We start from the raw sequence: 19,138 nt of genomic DNA, 5'->3' as shown, positions 1-19,138 counted from the left end.
CTCGCGCAAGCGTCGACCGATCTGAATGGCCAAAGACAAAGACTCATTCAAACCAGCAGGCATAGGAAATCCCACCATGACATCCTTAAGAGCCTCAGAGAGACCCTTTCTGAACAAAGCTGCCAGCGCAGATTCATTCCACTGAGTGAGTACTGACCATTTCCTAAATTTCTGACAATATACTTCTATATCATCCTGACCCTGGCACAAAGCCAGCAAATTTTTCTCAGCCTGATCCACTGAATTAGGCTCATCGTACAGCAATCCGAGCGCCAGGAAAAACGCATCGACACTACTCAATGCAGGGTCTCCTGGCGCAAGAGAAAATGCCCAGTCTTGAGGGTCGCCGCGCAAAAAAGAAATAATAATCAAAACCTGTTGAATAGGATTACCAGAAGAATGAGGTTTCAAGGCCAGAAATAGCTTACAATTATTTTTGAAACTTAGAAACTTAGTTCTATCTCCAAAAAACAAATCAGGAATAGGAATTCTTGGTTCTAACATAGATTTCTGATCAATAGTATCTTGAATTTTTTGTACATTTATAACGAGATTATCCATTGAAGAGCACAGACCCTGAATATCCATGTCCACACCTGTGTCCAGAATCACCCAAATGTCTAGGGGAAAGAAAAAAAAAAGTGAACACAGAGCTGAGAAAAAAAAAAAAAATGATGTCAGAACTTTTTCTTTCCCTCTATTGAGAATCATTAGTTGGGCTCCTTGTACTGTTATGTTTGCTAATGACAGGTGTTATGAAGGCAATCCAGAAACACAGTGTGCTTAGCGATCAGAGCGCACACAGTGATCTGACAAATACCCCAAAATACAAGAACGAGCTCTGAGACGTGGAAACTCTGTAGACTGCACACCTGATCCTATCCTAAACACAACTAAAAGCGGCTGTGGATTGCGCCTAACAACTACCTAGGCAACTCGGCACAGCCTAAGAAACTAGCTAGCCTGAAGATAGAAAAATAGGCCTGACTTGCCCCAGAGAAATTCCCCAAAATAAAAGGCAGCCCCCCACATATAATGACTGTGAGTAAGATGAAAAGACAAAACGTAGGGATGAAATAGATTCAGCAAAGTGGGGCCCGATATTCTAGGACAGAGCGAGGACAGTAAAGCGAACTTTGCAGTCTACAAAAAACCCTAAAGCAAAACCACGCAAAGGGGGCAAAAAAAAACCCACCGTGCCGAACTAACGGCACGGCGGTACACCCTTTGCGTCTCAGAGCTTCCAGCAAAACAAAAGACAAGCTGGACAGAAAAAAAGCAACAAAAAAGCAAAAAGCACTTAGCTATACAGAGCAGCAGGTCACAGGAACAATCAGGAGAAGCTCAGATCCAACACTGAAACATTGACAAGGAGCAAGGATAGCAGCATCAGGCGGAGTTAAGTAATGAAGCAGTTAACGAGCTCACCAGAACACCTGAGGGAGGAAGCTCAGAAGCTGCAGTACCACTTGTGACCACAGGAGTGAATTCAGCCACAGAATTCACAACAGATGCCCTTGAGGGTGGTCCAGGGTGTAAGGCTGTGTTATGCTCCACACTACCACATTCTTCACATTTCACACTGGTTTCACAGTTCTTGGCGAAGTGCGAGGTCGTCACACAGCATCTGAAGCATATCTTGTTTTCTTTGAGGAAACCTTTGTGGTCTGTATTTTAGTAGAGGAAGTGGTTTCTTGTGTAGGGGCCAGTGTTTGCTGAGATCCTGAGGTTTGTCTTTCTCTGGAGGGAACTTACTTGCTCTGTAAGGAAACTCTGTGCAGGTAACATTTTTTTTTTGTGAACTGTCACTGGTGTTTTACAGGGTTTGAAACCAGGGGCAGTGCTACATGACATATTGAAATCAAAACTGGGGTAATTTCTAACTCTTACTTGTTGAGTAACAACAAAGTCTACAAACACCTTGAAAGGAGGAAATGGGACCTTATGAGTCTGTTTCTAACGGGACCCGTGACTGACCCACTTCTCTTGTAGGTTGTAAGGGAGTTTTTGAACAATTTGGTTGACACCTCTGGCAGTGTCCAGGAATGCCAACCCTGGCAAGTCTCCTTCTGCCTGAGCAACCTGTACCTCCATTAACAAGTCGCTCAGTTTCCTGATGTCACGCCGTTCTGTCTGTATCTGTTTTTTGGGGGTGACAATGCATGTCTTTGCTTTAACCTTTTGCTCCTTTCCCCCTAATTGAGCTGGGATACTGTTGGCTGTTGCCTGTATGGAGCCTGCTCAGTTCCCTGCTCTGCTGCGTAGCCATACATGGGTGGTTAGGTCTGTGCTCTGCTGCATTACCTTCCACATGTGCGGTCCCTGGTTGCCGCTGTGGAAGCTGTCCGTGGGTTGTGAGGTCAATTGCAGCTGGTGCATGACTTTCCACGTGTGTCCGGGCATGCAGTCGCTGCCAGGTGCCCTGAACCTCAGTTCCTGCACTGATTGTAGTGTAATGGTTTCTGTTTGTGCTAAGGGCGTGCACGACCACACCTCCCTTGCTTTTATCAGGGTTAGTGTGTGTACTTGAAATGCCTTCCCCAGCAAATTGCTGACGGGCAGCTTCTATATAAAGTTCCCCTGCCCTATGGGCGGGGCCTGAGCTACTCACAAAACTCCTGAACTTTGCTATGTGTGCTTTGTGTTCCTGCACTTCTCCTGTCTATGTTTTGGTACCAAAGTCCTTGCCTTGATTCCTGTTATGTCCTGTTCTGACGCCTTATTGGTAAACATATTCTGGGACGCCTTGTGCTGGATCCTGTCGATCTAGGTTTGGTCCAAGTACATCGCTGCCTCTCTCAGATTAAGGAAACTCCATGTCTTCAAAGAACTCAGCCTTGGCTATTGCGGCTGCTGCTACTTGATCTGCTTGTCTTAGCTTTAACTGCATCTCTTGCGCAGTGAAGGAGGATCTTACTTTTGCCGCCTCAGCTTTGGCACGGGTGAGAGCAGCAGAATTATTTAATTAAGACTTGCTACAGCGGCTTGTATGGGACCTCGTCCTCAGTGAAGATGTCTGGCTTGTGGACATCATGTGTCTGTTTGCAAACTGTAGGGAGTCTGAGAGTGGGTAAAAAGAAACTTCAGCATTTTCTGAGATGTGTTGTGCTTGTTAGAGGGTTGCACTCTCGGTACTTGTGACTGTACGGCAGCCACTGCAGTATCCGCAGGTAGTGCAGTCTGGGTTCAAGAGGCTCCGTAAGTCGTATTCACTATCTCAGGCGTCTAGCATCTGTTTTACTGTTCTGCCTTCATACACATTGACACGGTGCGTAATCCGACATACAGCAGAAACCACTTTCTGTCTTCCAAATAAGCAGACCATTCTCTGTAGTATAACTTGTTTATTGATGAACAGGTATAGAATATGCAGTAAAACTATAAGAATACAAACAACATAAGTATTGGGCAAATAATCATACAGCTAACACAATTAAAAGGAAAGTATACAGTGTGTGACAAAACACTCTGGGATCGCCTTTGCTGGGGTCAAAGGACACGTGGTTTGTGCATTGAATCTGAGGCGTACAGCAGGTTTCTGAGCAGGCTGACCTCAGGTCAGATTTATTAACGTGAAAGCAACACAAAAAACAAAACATAAAAATAAATCCTAGCCTGTCCGGCACTAACTAAACAAATACGTTGCTATCTCAACAACTGGGGGGGCTTCTCCCACCCAGCTAACATCACACAATTCTTGAGCAGAGCTCTTCACTCACGTTTGTCTCACACAGGCAGGCAATCTGTGTGCCCCAGGCAGACACTGGAAACACCCAGCTGGTCATCTTTTATTCCTGCAATCATTAACCCATTAGCACCCTGAAGATACTGAGTGGCCTAATTCACATAGGACAAACACCTGGGCGAGATATATCTGCCTCCAACTACCACACCAGCATGAGTCTTACATATCCCCCCCCCCCCCCTTGCTCAGACCACTCCGGTCGAGCAAGAACACTTTTGAAACAGTGCACTCGGGATAGGGCATCGGCGTTCCCCATCTGCACCCCAGGTCGGTGCTCCACCGTAAAAGAGTAAGCCTACAGGGCAAGGAACCACCGGGTTACCCGACTATTACGGTCCTTGTGGAGGTGCATCCACTTGAGAGGGGCATGGTCTGTGACCAGCCTAAACTTCCTACCAGCCAGGTAATACTTGAGGGAGTCGAGAGCCCATTTAATGGTTAGGCACTCTTTTTCAACCACCGCATACCTCTGCTCATGTACATTCAGTTTCCGACTGAGATAGAGGACCGGGTGTTCGACTCCGTCCCTCACCTGGGAAAGTACAGCTCCGACACCAGTATCAGAGGCATCAGTTTGTACCACAAACTCGCTGCTGAAATCAGGAGTCACTAGTACGGGCTGAGAGCACAAAGCCCGTTTCAGGCTGTGGAAGGCCTCTTCAGCAGCTGAGGTCCATTTTACCATGACGGAACCCTTCCCCTTGGTAAGATCCGTCAAGGGAGTAGCCATGGCTGCAAAATTGGGTATGAACCGGCGATAATAGCCGGCAATCCCCAGGAAAGCCTGCACTTGTTTCTTGTTCACTGGTTGTGGCCAGCCCTGAATTGCCTGTATTTTGTCGATCTGGGGTTTAACCACTCCTCGGCCAATCACGTAGGCCAAGTATCGGGCTTCTTCAAGCCCGATGTGGCATTTCTTGGGGTTTGCCGTTAAACCTGCATCTCGCAGGTCATCAATCACCGCTTGTACCTTCTGGAGATGAGTTTCCCAGTCCATGCTGTAAATTACGATGTCATCTAGGTAGGCAGAAGCGTACTGTCTGTGAGGCGTCAAGACTCGATCCATCAATCTCTGGAACGTTGTGGGAGCTCCGTGAAGTCCAAACGGCATATAGACATACTGGAACAGACCTTCCGGTGTAGCAAATGCCGTCTTCTCTCTGGCCGCCTCGGCCAGAGGAATCGGCCAGTACCCCTTTGTTAAATCCAGGGTCGTAATGTATCGGGCTTTAACAAGCCGGTCGATCAACTCATCGACCCGGGGCATAGGGTACGCATCAAATTTAGAAACTGCATTCAGTTTCCTAAAGTCATTACAAAACCGGATGGAGCCATCCGGTTTAGGTATCAACACAATTGGACTGGACCAGGCGCTGTGTGACTCCTCAATGACTCCTAAGTCCAACATTGCCATCACTTCCCGGGAGACGGCTTCACGGCGGGCTTCCAGAATCCGGTAGGGCTTCACATGAACAGTGACACCAGGCTCTGTGACAATCTCATGTTTCACCAACTTAGTCCGGCCAGGTTTTTCGGAGAAAAACTGTCGGTTCTGTAACAAAAATTGCTTAACCTCAGATTTTTGTCATTCTGAGAGAGTCTCAGCAACCTGCACCTCTGGTACAGTAGGTGAACAAACCGGACGGGGCAGATCCGCCGTTAGGGCAGAGCGGTCTTTCCAGGATTTTATCAGATTCACATGATAAATCTGTTCCGGTTTTCTCTTACCCGGCTGGTACACTTTATAGTTCACTTCACCAACTCTTTCTCGGACCTCAAATGGGCCCTGCCATTTCGCCAGGAATTTACTATCCACCGTAGGGATTAGGACCAACACCCTATCGCCGGGTGCAAATGTACGGACCTTAGCGCCTCTATCATAACTTTGCCTCTGGGCTCCCTGGGCCTGTAACATATGGTCCCTAACAATGGGCATGACAGCGGCAATACGATCCTGCATTTGTGTTACATGGTCGATCACCGTTTTAAAAGGAGTGACTTGACCTTCCCAGGTTTCTTTTGCGACGTCCAGCAGTCCCCGGGGACGACGGGCGTACAACAGTTCGAAAGGCGAAAACCCTGTGGAAGACTGGGGAACTTCCCTAATGGCAAACAGCAAATAGGGTAACAAGTAATCCCAGTTCTTCCCATCTTTGTCTATCGCCTTCCGGAGCATCTGTTTTAAGGTTTTGTTGAAGCGCTCAACCAGGCCATCTGTTTGAGGGTGATAGACAGACGTACGCAACGGGTCTATTTGTAAGAGCCTGCAGAGCTCCTTCATTACCCTCAACATAAAGGGAGTCCCCTGGTCGGTGAGTATCTGTTTTGGAATTCCCACCCGACTAAACACTTGTACCAATTCCTTGGCGATCGTCTTGGTAGCTGTGTTACGCAAAGGGACGGCTTCCGGGTAACGAGTGGCATAGTCCATGATGACGAGGATATGTTGGTGCCAACGTGCGGATCGGGGAAGGGGCCCAACCACATCCATCCCAATTCTCTCAAAAGGGACCCCGATGATAGGAAGGGGTACCAAAGGGCTACGGAACTGAGATTTAGGGGCCGCGATTTGGCACTCTGGACAGGACTCACAATAGTTACGCACATCACAATGTATTCCAGGCCACACAAAACAATGCAATATCCTTTCTGTGGTTTTCTGTACCCCCAGATGCCCCCCCATTATATGTCCGTGGGCCAAATCCAGTACCTTCCGCCGATAAGGTTTGGGTACCACTAACCGTTGCACTGTGTCTTCCCCTTTTTTTTCTACCTGGTAGAGCAAATCATTTTCAAGAACCATATACGGGTACGCTAGCCTAGTGTCAGGTTCTACGGGTACCCCATCTATCATTTTTACATTTTTCCTAGCCGGAGTTAGGGTAGGATCTTTCATTTGCTCGCTGTGGAAGTCATCCACCTGGACTCCCAAATCTGGCAGGCAGGGTGCCGGATGGCTGTCTGCCTCCGCCTCTCGCTGAGGTTCCTCAGTTTCCTCTGTTTCCCCCGCCATGACGGAGAAGGGGTACTGAAGGTTAGATTCACCAACCTCCCCAGCAACATCTTCCTGTGGGGTCTCCTCTAGGGACTCGGGACCTCCAGATGGCATGGGAGAAGATTCACGGGTACAGCTACCGTGAAGGAGCAACTGACTCTCCCACAACTGCCAGAAATAGGGAAAATCCCTGCCCAGGATTACATCCTGTAACAATGCGGGGACGAGTCCCACTTTGTGCTGCACTGACCCATAGGGAGTAGAAATCCATATGACCGCTGTTAAGTACGAGCGGGTGTCACCATGCACACACGTCACAGAAAACTTGTCAGACGGACCAGACGGAAGTGCCACCAGACTAGCTTTCACCAGAGTCACCACACTTCCAGAGTCTAGTAATGCCACAACATTTTTCCCATCAACAGATAATTCACACAGGTGTTTCACTGTATCATTTTGACCCGCATTCACACTCACTAGCTGTGTAACCAAAGACATGCGTTTTCTAGAGTCTATAACGTCGCACTGCATGGGTTCAGCGGTAACAGGACAGTTCGCAGAAACATGACCCTTCTCATGGCAGCGGAAACACCTAACAGGTCCCCTACTGAGACCACCGTCCAATACTCTTGGTCTCGGAGTGCGAGCAGTCCCGGACTCCTCCCCCACAGTTTTAAGCGATTTTCCTTCACCCGTGGTCCCTGGAACAGTCTTACCGGTTCCACGAGGAGGAGGCACAGACCGGGGGTTGGCGGTGTCGTCGGGAAGTCCTTCTGCCACGGAATAACGCTCGACCAACTCCACAAGTTGATCCGCTGTCGTGGGATTTCCTTGGCTTACCCACCTTTTCAGCGCTGGGGGTAGTACTCTCAGGTACTTGTCCAGGACAACCCGCTGGATTATTTCGGGTATTGTCAGTACCTCGGGTTGCAGCCATTTCTTTGTCAAGTAGATCAGATCGAACATCTGAGACCACGCCGGTTTATCTTGCTGGTATGTCCACTGATGTACCCTCTGTGCACGGACAGCCGTCGTCACACCCAGCCGGGCCAGGATCTCAGCTTTCAGCTTCTCAAAGTCCTGAGCGACCTCCGGGTCCAAATCATGGTAAGCTTTTTGGGCCTCGCCGGAGAGAAACGGGGCAATCAAATCGGCCCATCGTGCCTTTGGCCACTTCTCTCTCAATGCCGTCCGCTCAAACGTTGTCAGGTATGCCTCGACGTCATCTTCTGCAGTCAGCTTTTGCCAGTATCGACTCACATGGATCCTTCTGGACTCTGCTTCCGGGTCAGCGTCAGGCATGCTCACCAGGCGCTGCGCCACCTGTTGGAGAAGTTGGTGGTCTGCAACCGTCATGTCCAGTAACTCCTTCAGCTGTGCGGCCATCAAGCGATTAGCTTCGTGCTGTGCGGCAGTGGCCTGCTGCTGTACGGCAGTGGACTGTACTAAAGCTTTCACCACGTCTTCCATGCTGTCGCCTGTGCCACGGTATGCCCGCGTTCTCCACCACAATGTGACAAAACACTCTGGGATCGCCTTTGCTGGGGTCAAAGGACACGTGGTTTGTGCATTGAATCTGAGGCGTACAGCAGGTTTCTGAGCAGGCTGACCTCAGGTCAGATTTATTAACGTGAAAGCAACACAAAAAACAAAACATAAAAATAAATCCTAGCCTGTCCGGCACTAACTAAACAAATACGTTGCTATCTCAACAACTGGGAGGGCTTCTCCCACCCAGCTAACATCACACAATTCTTGAGCAGAGCTCTTCACTCACGTTTGTCTCACACAGGCAGGCAATCTGTGTGCCCCAGGCAGACACTGGAAACACCCAGCTGGTCATCTTTTATTCCTGCAATCATTAACCCATTAGCACCCTGAAGATACTGAGTGGCCTAATTCACATAGGACAAACACCTGGGCGAGATATATCTGCCTCCAACTACCACACCAGCATGAGTCTTACAAGTGTGATGCAAACTTTAACATGGAAATACACAGATCTCTAATCCCATCTCCTATGTACTGGCTGCTATACAGTTACCGTAATCACATCTCTGTACAATAGTGCATTCCAAGAACAGATATACTAATCTTACCAGATATGTTATACCAAGATAGCAAACTCAAGTTCGAGCAGTTACAGGAGGACAAATAGACACCTGCGTCCCATGAAGTACACAGAAGAAAATAGAGTCTTCTTCTTCCCAGTATACCTTGCCTCAATCCCACAATGCAACACTCTATCTGCTGTTAAACACACAGGCTATACATTCAGCCACCACTAGATGATGCTAGAACCAACTAATCAGCATATAAATACAAACACATTGCCCTATATTCAGACGGCAGAACACTGTATATAATGTCAGTGTACAGGTAATACAGTGATCAACAGTGACATATACAGAGCTCCTGTATACTATGTACAGATAATACAGTGATCACCAGAGACATTCTACACAGAAGTTCTGTATATAGTGTATAGTGCACAGGTAATACACTGACTCACCAGTGACATCTGTAGTTGAAGTCCATTATCTTTGCTTTTCTTCTTCAATAAGCACAGACTGCCATCACTTCTTCCAGCCAGGACTGGGTCTCTGCAAAAAATAACACACAGTCATCAATAGTTGATTGCATCCAGAGCACTTTCCCCACTTTTTCCTCGACTTCTACACTATGTTAGAGGAAGTAAAATGTGACATAGTGCCGCACTGCACACTAACAAGACCTCCCTTTTGTTCCCTCCATAGAAAACAGTTTCTTAAAAAAGTAAATTTTACAGTAGTAATAATGCCCCTAATTGGATCCTAAAGAAATTATTTTCCCCACTTGTCACCATAAACTAATACAGCATGTTCCTCATTCTGGTCCCAAAACAGTAATTAAGTCCCTCCCTATGGCCATCTTTATTTAATAATTTCGCCCAGCCTGGCACCCTTTATTTTATAATATGCCCCAGCATGGCCCCTCATGTACTTGTCTAGCCTGGCCCCAATATCTGCAGCCTGAGCCCCAGCTACCCATCCTGCCCCCCAGCTATTCATACAGGACCCCATATGTCCCTTGTCCTGCTCCCCCATATATCTATCCTGGCCCACATATATCCAACATGGTCCCTTATCCTGACTTATATATATCAATCATGGCCCCATGTGCTGCTCCCCCATATATACATCCTGGCCCCTTGTGCTGCTCTCCCCCATATATCCACCCTGATCCCTTGTGTTGCTAACCCATATATCAATCATGGCTCCATGTGCTGCTCCCCCATATATCCATCTTGGCCGCTTGTACTGCTCCCCCCATATAGCCATCTTGGTCCCTTGTGCTGCTACCCCATATATCAATCATGGCTCCATGTGCTGCTCCCCCATATATCTATCCTGGCCCTTTTTGCTGCTCCCCCGATATAGCCATCCTGGTCCCATGGGATGCTATCCCATATATCAATCATGGCTCCATGTGCTGCTCCCCTTCATATATCCATTCTGGTCCCTTGTACTGCTCCCTCCCATTATATCCATTCTGGTCCCTTGTGCTGCTCCCCCATATATCCATTCTTGTCCCTTGTGCTGCTCCCCCCTATATATCCATCCTAGTCCCTTTTGCTGCTCTCCCCCCTAAATATCCATCCTGGTCACGTGTGCTGCTCCTCCCCATATATCCATCCTGGTCCCTTGTGCTGCTCCCCCCCATATATCCATTCTGGTCCCTTGTGCTGCTTCCCCCATATATCCATTCTGGTCCCTTGTGCTGCTCCCCCCATATATCCATTCTTGTCCCTTGTGCTGCTCCCCCCATATATCCATACTGGTCCCTTGTGTTGCTCTCTCTCACCCAGTATATCCATACTGGTCCCTTGTGTTGCTCTCTCCCCCTCATATGTCCATACTGGTCCCTTGTGTTGCTGTGTCCCCCCATATATACATACTGGTCCTTTGTGTTGCTCTGTTCCCCCATATATCCACCCTGGTCCCTTGTGTTGCTCTCTCCCCCCATCTATATATCCATACTGGTCCTTTGTGTTGCTCTCTCCTCCCCCCTTCATATATCCATACCGGTCCCTTGTGTTGCTCTGTCCCCCCACATATCCATACTGGTCCCTTCTGTTGCTCTCCCCCCTCCATATATCCATACTAGTCCCTTGTGTTGCTCTGTCCCCTCATATATCATTACTGGTCCCTTGTGTTGCTTTCTCCCCCCTCTCCCAATATATCCATATTAGTCCCTTGTGTTGCTCTCTCCCCCCACCCTGGTCCCTTGTGTTGCTCTCTCTCCCCCCACCCATATATATCCATACTGGTCCTTTGTGTTGCTCTCCCTCCTCCCCCCATATATCCATAGTGGTCCCTAGTGTTGCTCTCTTCCCCCCATATATCCATACTGGTCCCTTGTGTTGCTCTCTTCCCCTTCATATATCCATACTGGTCCCTTGTGTTGATCTCTCCTCCCCCTTCATATATCCATACTGGTCGCTTGTGTTCCTCTCTCTCCCCCATATATCCATATTGGTCACTTGTGATATTCTCTCTCCAACCAATATAACCATACTGGTCCCTGTGTTCTTCTCTCTCCCCCCATATATCCATACTAGTCCCTTGTGTTGCTCTCTCCTACCCCTCCCATATGTCCATACTGGTCCCTTGTGTTCTTCTCTTCCCCCCCCCCACATATATCCATACTGGTCCCTTGTGTTCTTCTCCTCCCCCCCCCCCATATATCCATAATGGTCCCTTGTGTCACTCTCTCCCCCCATATATCCATACTGGTCCCTTGTGTTCTTCTCTCTCCCCCATATATCCATACTAGTCCCTTGTGTTGCTCTCTCTGCCCCATATATCCATACTGGTCCCTTGTGTTCTTCTCCCCCCATATATCCATACTGGTCCCTTGTATTCTTCTCTCTCCCCATACATCCATACTAGTCCCTTGTGTTGCTCTCTCTGCCCCCCAATATATCCATACTGGTCCCTTGTGTTGCTCCCTCCCCCCATATATCCATACTGGCCCCTTGAGTGCTTCTCTTTCCCCCCATATATCCATATTGGTCCCTTGCGTTCTTCTCTCTCTCTTTCCCCCACATATCCATACTGGTCGCTTTTGTTGCTCTCACCCCCCACCATATATCCATACTGGTCCCTTGTGTTGCTCTCTTCTCCCCCACCATATCCATACTGGTCCCTTGTGTTGCTCTCTCCTCCCCCTCCCATATTTCCATACTTGTCCCTTGTGTTCTTCTCTTTCTCTCCCCCTCCCCACATATATCCATACTGGTCCCTTGTGTTGCTCTCTCCACCTATCTATCCATACTGGTCCCTTGTGTTATTCTCTCTCTCCACCCCCTATATATCCATACTGGCCCCTTGTGTTGTTCTCTCCCCCATATATCCATACTGGTCCCTTGTGTTCTTCTCCCCCCATATATCCATAATGGTCCCTTTTGTTGCTCTCTCCCCCTATATATCCATACTGGTCCCTTGTGTTTTTCTCTCTCCCCCCATATATCCATACTGGTCCCTTGTGTTGCTCTCTCTGCCCCCCCCTATATATCCATACTGGTCCCTTGTGTTGCTCTCTCTCCCCCCACCTATATATCCATACTGGTCCCTTGTGTTGCTCTCTCTGCCCTCCCCCATATATCCATACTGGTCCCTTGTGCTGCTCTCTCCCCCCATACATCCATACTGGCCCCTTGTGTGCTCTCTCTCCCCCCATATATCCATACTGGTGCCTTGTGTTCTTCTTTCTCTCTCCCCCCATATATCCATACTGGTCCCTTGTGTTCTTCTCTCACCCTCATATATCCATACTGGTCCCTTGTGTTGCTCTCTCTCCCCCCCCCCCCCCATATATCCATACTGGTGCCTTGTGTTGCCCTCCATCCCCATATATCCATACTGGTCCCTTGTTTTGCTCTCTCCCCCCCATATATCCATACTGGTCCCTTGTGTTGCTCTCCCACCGCATATATCCATACTGGTCCCTTGTGTTCTTCTCTCACCCCCATATATCCATACTGGTCCCTCGTGTTGCTCTCTCTCACCCCCATATATCCATACTGGTCCCTTGTCCTGGCCGCATGGACAGAAGAATAAAAAAAAAAGATTCCTCTTACCTGCCTGAGCTTCCAGCACCGGGCGGCATCCTTTTTCCTCTGCAAGCCCAGCGTACTCCTTTTAATATTGCTGCTGACCTAGCAGAGGCCGACGGCTGACTTGTGTACGCCGGTTTCGACTGGCGCACACTAGTCAGTGTTGATTGGGACGAGCGCCACAGCGGTTCAGGTAATGAACTCTGTGTGCGCCCCTGCACGGACTATGCCTGCACTTTTAAAGGGCCCACGCCCCTAAAAAACCGCAGACTTTTTTTTCCCCTCCCCTTCTCACCGCCATCTCCCTGGTCCACTGCAAGGGCCCACTGGGGATTTCCCCGGTTCCCTGGCAGGCCAGACCAACCCTGATCCCATACACACTAAAAGGCTGACCATATAGCCAGATGTAGAGATTACGCAAAATTAATAATGTTGAATCTCAGTTTGAGGAGCAGATAAAAGAATTAATAGAGCGATTTTGGCAAAGAGGTTATTCAAATTCTGACCTAAATGAATCGTATCTCTTCTGTTTCACGAAAAGACTTACTGCTTAAAAAGAAAATTAAAAAATCTTCAAAACTCTAATCAAGGCTCAAAAATCCAACATTTTGTGTCCAATTTTAAACATAGTCCTATGGCTAGAGTGATTCATGCTTCCATAAGACCATAAGAAAAAATTGACATGTCCTTTATACAGATAAAGATTTACGAAAAATGGGAATTTTAAAACCAATTTTTACTTATCGGAGATCGTGCAATTTAGGAGATATTCTAATGTCTATTCAACTTCAGCCTTCCAATAATTGGTTACAAAAATCCAATTATCAACTGGTAACGCTAAATGCTCGAATTGTCCAAATTGTCATTTACATATAACAAATGTAACAAAGGTCACAAATCTAACAACATGTAAAACAGAATTTGTAGTCTATGTTCTTTTTTGTCCCTGCCTTTTTTTCTACATAGGTAAAACTATACCCCTCCTGAAAACGAGATTTCGTGAACACTATAGATCAATTTCTTCAGGAAAAGGTTCCTTAAGATTAATTAATCACATGAAAAATTATCATAATTCGGACCCTGAGACCTTGAACTTTGTGGATATTGAAATAGTAAAAAACCCTATACGCGATGGAAACCGAAATAATTTATTACTGAGACAAGAAGCCAAGTGGATTCTAAAAACGCAGGCTCAAGGTCCCATAGGTCTGAATGACAAGATTGATTTATCTGTCTTTTTGTAATGTCTTCTTTACTGTTGCAAAAACTGTAAAAAGATATTTGCAATTAATATTAATTCATGATTTTATTATAGTATGTAATCATACATTTGTAGAATTGAACACTGTGACACAGATGTTTGCAAATTTCGTCTAATTACTTGGATAGCCCTGAAAAGGGGGTATTTTCCACTGCGGTAATTACTCACCTGGACCCGTTGAAGCACTGAAAACGCGAAAGCCGCACTTCTCCATACACCTATTCACTTGACCATCTGATATGAAAATCACACAATAAAGGACTGAAATTTAACATGCTATGGTAAGTGCCGCATACTTTCTCTTATCTTGAAGATTTCATGTTGATATATGCAGAGCACCGTTAATCCAGGCTCTCAGGCTGAAACAGCTCCATAACTTGGCTCGCCACCTCCAGACGAAAAGGGTTTGAGTTGGACACACTGGTGCCGCTATACTGGAATCTTGCAGATCATAAAATGGAAAAAAACAGCTATTCTGCAGATTTTTTTTTTTTAAACTGGTCACTGAGCTGTAAAAATAACATGGCAACTTTGTACTACAGACTATTATTATTTCCATGATGCAAAATACAAACTTTTATGGCTTATGTTATAGTAAATACAGTTACATTTTAGGATTTTTTAATACATGGAAAAGGAAAATGGAAGAGATTGTTATTTTTTATTTTTTTGTCTTAATTCACTGTCCCAAGAAACTGCAAACATCTATATTCAATTGTATTGGTTTTCCCATCTTAATCATTTCCAGTCTCTCTTCGGGCAGTCTCACACGTCCAGATATTTCCAGTACCGGAAAAATCGGTACCGGAATTATCCGTGTCCGTGTGCCGGTGCGTTTCTGTGGCACATCAGTGTGGCACACGTGCGGCACATGTGTGCCGCCCGTGTGCTCACTGGGTACCACACGCACCGTGCTGGAGACAGCGCTAAAGTTTAGCGCTGTCCCCGGCATCGTGCTGAAGCCCCATTGATATCTTCCCTGGAGCAGCGTTTGCTGTAGAGAAGATATAAATATTAGTGTGTAAAATCAATATCCAGGTCCCCACCCCCCTCCCACGCCCTGTGCGCCCCCCTCTCCCGCTGTGATTAAAATAGTCACCTAGCTTCCGGATCCCTCGCAGCGTCCCATCCTGGCCGCACTTTGTACTGTATGAGCGGTCACGTGGGGCCGCTCATTTACAGTAATGAATATGCGGCTCCACCCCTTTGGGAGGTGGAGATGCATATTCATGATTGTAATCGGCGGCCCCACGTGACCGCTCATACAGTACAAGGTGCGGCCAGGACAGGACGCTGTGAGGGATCCGGAAGCTAGGGGAGTATTTGAATCACAGCGGGGGGGGCGCACAGGGGGTGGGAGGGGGTTGGGGACCTGGATATTGATTTTACACACTAATATTCATATCTTCTCTACAGCAAACGCTGCTGCAGGGAAGATATGAATGGGGCTTCAGCACCAGTGGGGGGACAGCGCTTAATGTAGTGCTGTCTCCTGCACGGCACACGGACGGCACACGGACTGCACACGGAGAACGTCCGTGTGCGGTACGTGTTTTACACGGACCCATTGACTTTAATGGGTCCGTGTAATACGTGCGCTCCCACGAACACTGACATGTCTCCGTGTTTGGCACATGGAGACACGGTCCGCAAAAAATCAATGACATCTGAAAAGATGCATTGATTTTAATGTGTCTACGTGTGTCAGTGGCTCCGGTACGTGAGGAAACTGTCACCTCATGTACCGGAGCCACTGACGTGTGAAACCGGCCTTCTCGAAATTCCATAAACGCATGACAGGTGAGAAGTAATCTTTGCTTGCACTTCCCAAAAGTTCACACAAATAGCATTCCTATGGATATGCCATAAATTAAAAAAAAATGGGAATGCCCCTTTAAAATTCAGGAGCTAAACAACCGTGGCAAGTCAAGTAACATGATTGCAGATAAGTTCTTGAGTGTTAAGTCCATGTTGTTCTGAATATACACCCAAGTAATCATTCCATGTTTGATTTTTGCATTATAGATTTTGGAACCATTTTCAGATCAAATTGCCTTGGTCACCTCCAGACTGGGAGGCATTTTTGATCAGAGAGCGTCAAAATGGGAATAATGCGCAAAGCTGCAACATGATGTGAACCATGGGATGAAGAATGCCTTATGAGTCATAAAACATTCATAGCATAAGAGATTCATTTTGGGAAACTTTCTTACAGAAATAAATTAGAATAAATTAATTATAAGAAATCAACAAACAATTGTAATGTAGAAGATTCAAATCATTACTTGCATTATATTATGTATACATTGTTGATGGTGCATCTATGCATTTAGACATTGGTATGATATACTGTATGCCATGTAACACATTGATACCGTGATAAACAACCACTGCAAATAGCAACAGAAGAATTCTCTCTGAACATGCACCGTCTGCACTTCAACCTTTCAGGATACTGAAAAACTATCCTAAATCTACCTCTGAGTTTATGTCAATGTGCATCATAAGTTTTGCTGTAAAATGTACAGTATTTAATACATGTGATATAGAACAAGTAGATTTCAATTGGAAATATTTATATTTTGAAAGATAAACAGTCATTTGTACTAAAGGATCTTTACTTAAAACTTTATTAAAAACACCAATAAATATGTAAGGTCTTTAGCTCTTTTCGGTCAAGTTGTTGCTTCATAAATATACATTATTATATACCTTTCTGGTCTCCAAAGAAATAAAAAATGTTTGCTTTTACTTCTCACATGGTGGGAGATCAGAATGCAATCACTTTTAATTGGCAAAAAAACTACCTGGTATTGCAGTTAATATATATGTGCCCCTATATATTTGTATAACTGCAATCTGGGTGCACAATGAATGTACACTCCTATTTTACTGCAAAGTTACAGAGGATTCCCATTTAGAAATATAAGAAACTCCAATGACGAACCCAATGGAAGCAGTATTAAGTAGAGATGAACATATTGGGTGTGGAGAGCGGTGAATATTCATAATCTTTAATAGTGGGTACATGTGATCGCCTGACCACTGCACTGATATGTGGCCAGAAACCTCTGTATGGACAAATGGCTGGGCTCGGAAGGGAAGCTAATTGCTATTTGAATTTTAGAAAACAAATAGATTGTGAGCACCATGTCGCATTTTCATGGCGCCCAAGGCACTGAAACAGCAGAAAACCCAGACAAGTGGCCCCATTTTGGAAACTACACCTCTCAAGTACTGCACAGAATTTGATAACATTAGCTCATCATATTGAGAATTTTAATTTTTTTTTCACAAAAATTTTGCTTTAGTCCCAAATTTTTCACTTTTGGAAGAAGCAATATAAAAACATGGACCACACAGTTTATTACCCACTTTCTTATAAGCCTGGTGATATTTCACATGTAATCAAAAAGTTCTGTTTGAACATACGGCAAGGCTCGGAAGGAAAGAAGTGGAATTTGGTATTTGGAATGTTAATTTGGTATTTGGAATGTTAATTTGTCCGGAACAGATTGCAGATACTATGTCTCATTTACAAAGCCCCTGAGATACCAAAACATCAGAAACCCCCACAATTTACCACTTTTTAGAAACTAGACCCATTAAGGAATTCATCTAAGCATGTGTTGAGCTGGCTGAACCCATAGGTGGTTCACAGAACTCTTTAAAATGTGGATGTGAAAATGAAAATAACATTTATTCCTGATATAATTTTATTTTAGCCAAAAATTTGTGGGTTTCATAATGGATAATAAGAAAAAACGGACACCATAATTTGTAACGCAATTTTTTCTGGACATGACACTAGTGTGGCACCCCAGAGTCCGGTTGCCATGGTGACATTGCCTCCCTCTGATGGGTGATGTCATGCCTGGAGGCATTAAGGGGTCCCCATGCCAGGTAATGCACAGCATGCATCACAATTTCTGCTCCTGGCCAGAAGGAGGAGCTCTAGACCTGACTTCAGAGGAGCTGTTCTTTCTGGTCGGGAGGAGGTGTCAGTTAAGTCTGTTGGGCAGTTAGTCTGGGGAGAGGGAAGGGACAGGAGCAGAGACCAAGGCTCTATGGAATTGAAGCTGCATCAGAGCTGACCCCATAGCAAAGCGCTGACAAAAAGGACGCCAGAGTCATTGGCTGTGTGGGTGCTGAAAGTCCCGACAGCCAAATCTAGAGGACAGGGAACTGCAAGCTCCCTGGCCACACCGAACAGGTACGGCAGCAGACCAAGAGCCCGGGGCTGCCAGTGCCCGTGATAGGCTCACGCTGTCTGCCATACAGGTTAAACCCAACATGCAGGAGAAGGCCACAGCTTAGCTACAGGCAGCAGGGACCTGAAAAGAGCGCAGCAGGAAGGTCCCCAACCCCACCTGGTGAGGTGAACCCCCTGAATGCCTCCAGGCTAGCCAGACTCCTTTTGCCATCTAACTGGTACCCTGGATTGCATTTTCATCTACCAAGAAGTAAAAGGGAAAGAAAACTGCACTTCTCTGTGTCCCTTACTTATTCTCTGCACCCCAATGTTCACAACCACCTGAACAGCCAAAAATATTTGCCCTGGGGCCCCGCTCTACCCATGGGGATGTGTACCATCTTTGCTGTGTCACCATCAGCCCCAGTGGACCTGAACCTGAACCGCAGCATCGGCCACCAATTAGCAAACACAACGGGTGGCGTCACGACTCAATCCCATATAACCATCCCAATTTTATGACACGGCCAGGGCCACGGAGATGGATCACAACCCCGTGACCTCCCCCAAAGAACTGTCTGGCCTGGTTTCGAGTACCCCTCGGCCCTGGCGGGCGTGTCAAATTGGCATCATGAACAGGACTTCGCAGTCCAGTAAAACCGGGTCCTGTGTGCTATAAACTTTATTGAATTGTTTGGTATCTGTCATTGTCACGCCGCACGGCGTGCGGGAAGCAGGAGGCCCCAACCCCGAACCCCTGTGCACTCGATTCATCCCGCCTACAGAGCAGCAGAATGATAAGCCAGCAGAAACACAGAACCTGGTTATGGTTCACTAGGGGGGACGAA

At 46.6% G+C, this 19,138-nt stretch overlaps 1 protein-coding gene across 1 annotated transcript in view; it reads left to right on the top strand.

The window, feature by feature from the left end:
• The window catches only part of LOC138642625 (cytidine monophosphate-N-acetylneuraminic acid hydroxylase-like), a 399,876-nt gene extending 383,114 nt beyond the window's left edge, over window positions 1-16,762 (top strand). Inside the window, exon 14 of the mRNA XM_069730894.1 lies at window positions 16,124-16,762. Within this exon, the coding sequence (XP_069586995.1) occupies window positions 16,124-16,235 (112 nt within the window). The 3' untranslated portion in view covers window positions 16,236-16,762. The remainder of the gene's footprint in view (window positions 1-16,123) is intronic.
• Window positions 16,763-19,138: the final 2,376 nt, after the last annotated feature.

Source organism: Ranitomeya imitator, chromosome 6 (assembly GCF_032444005.1).
Source record: "Ranitomeya imitator isolate aRanImi1 chromosome 6, aRanImi1.pri, whole genome shotgun sequence".
Taxonomy (NCBI): domain Eukaryota; kingdom Metazoa; phylum Chordata; class Amphibia; order Anura; family Dendrobatidae; genus Ranitomeya; species Ranitomeya imitator.
This window is presented reverse-complemented; position numbering and strand designations above follow the sequence as displayed.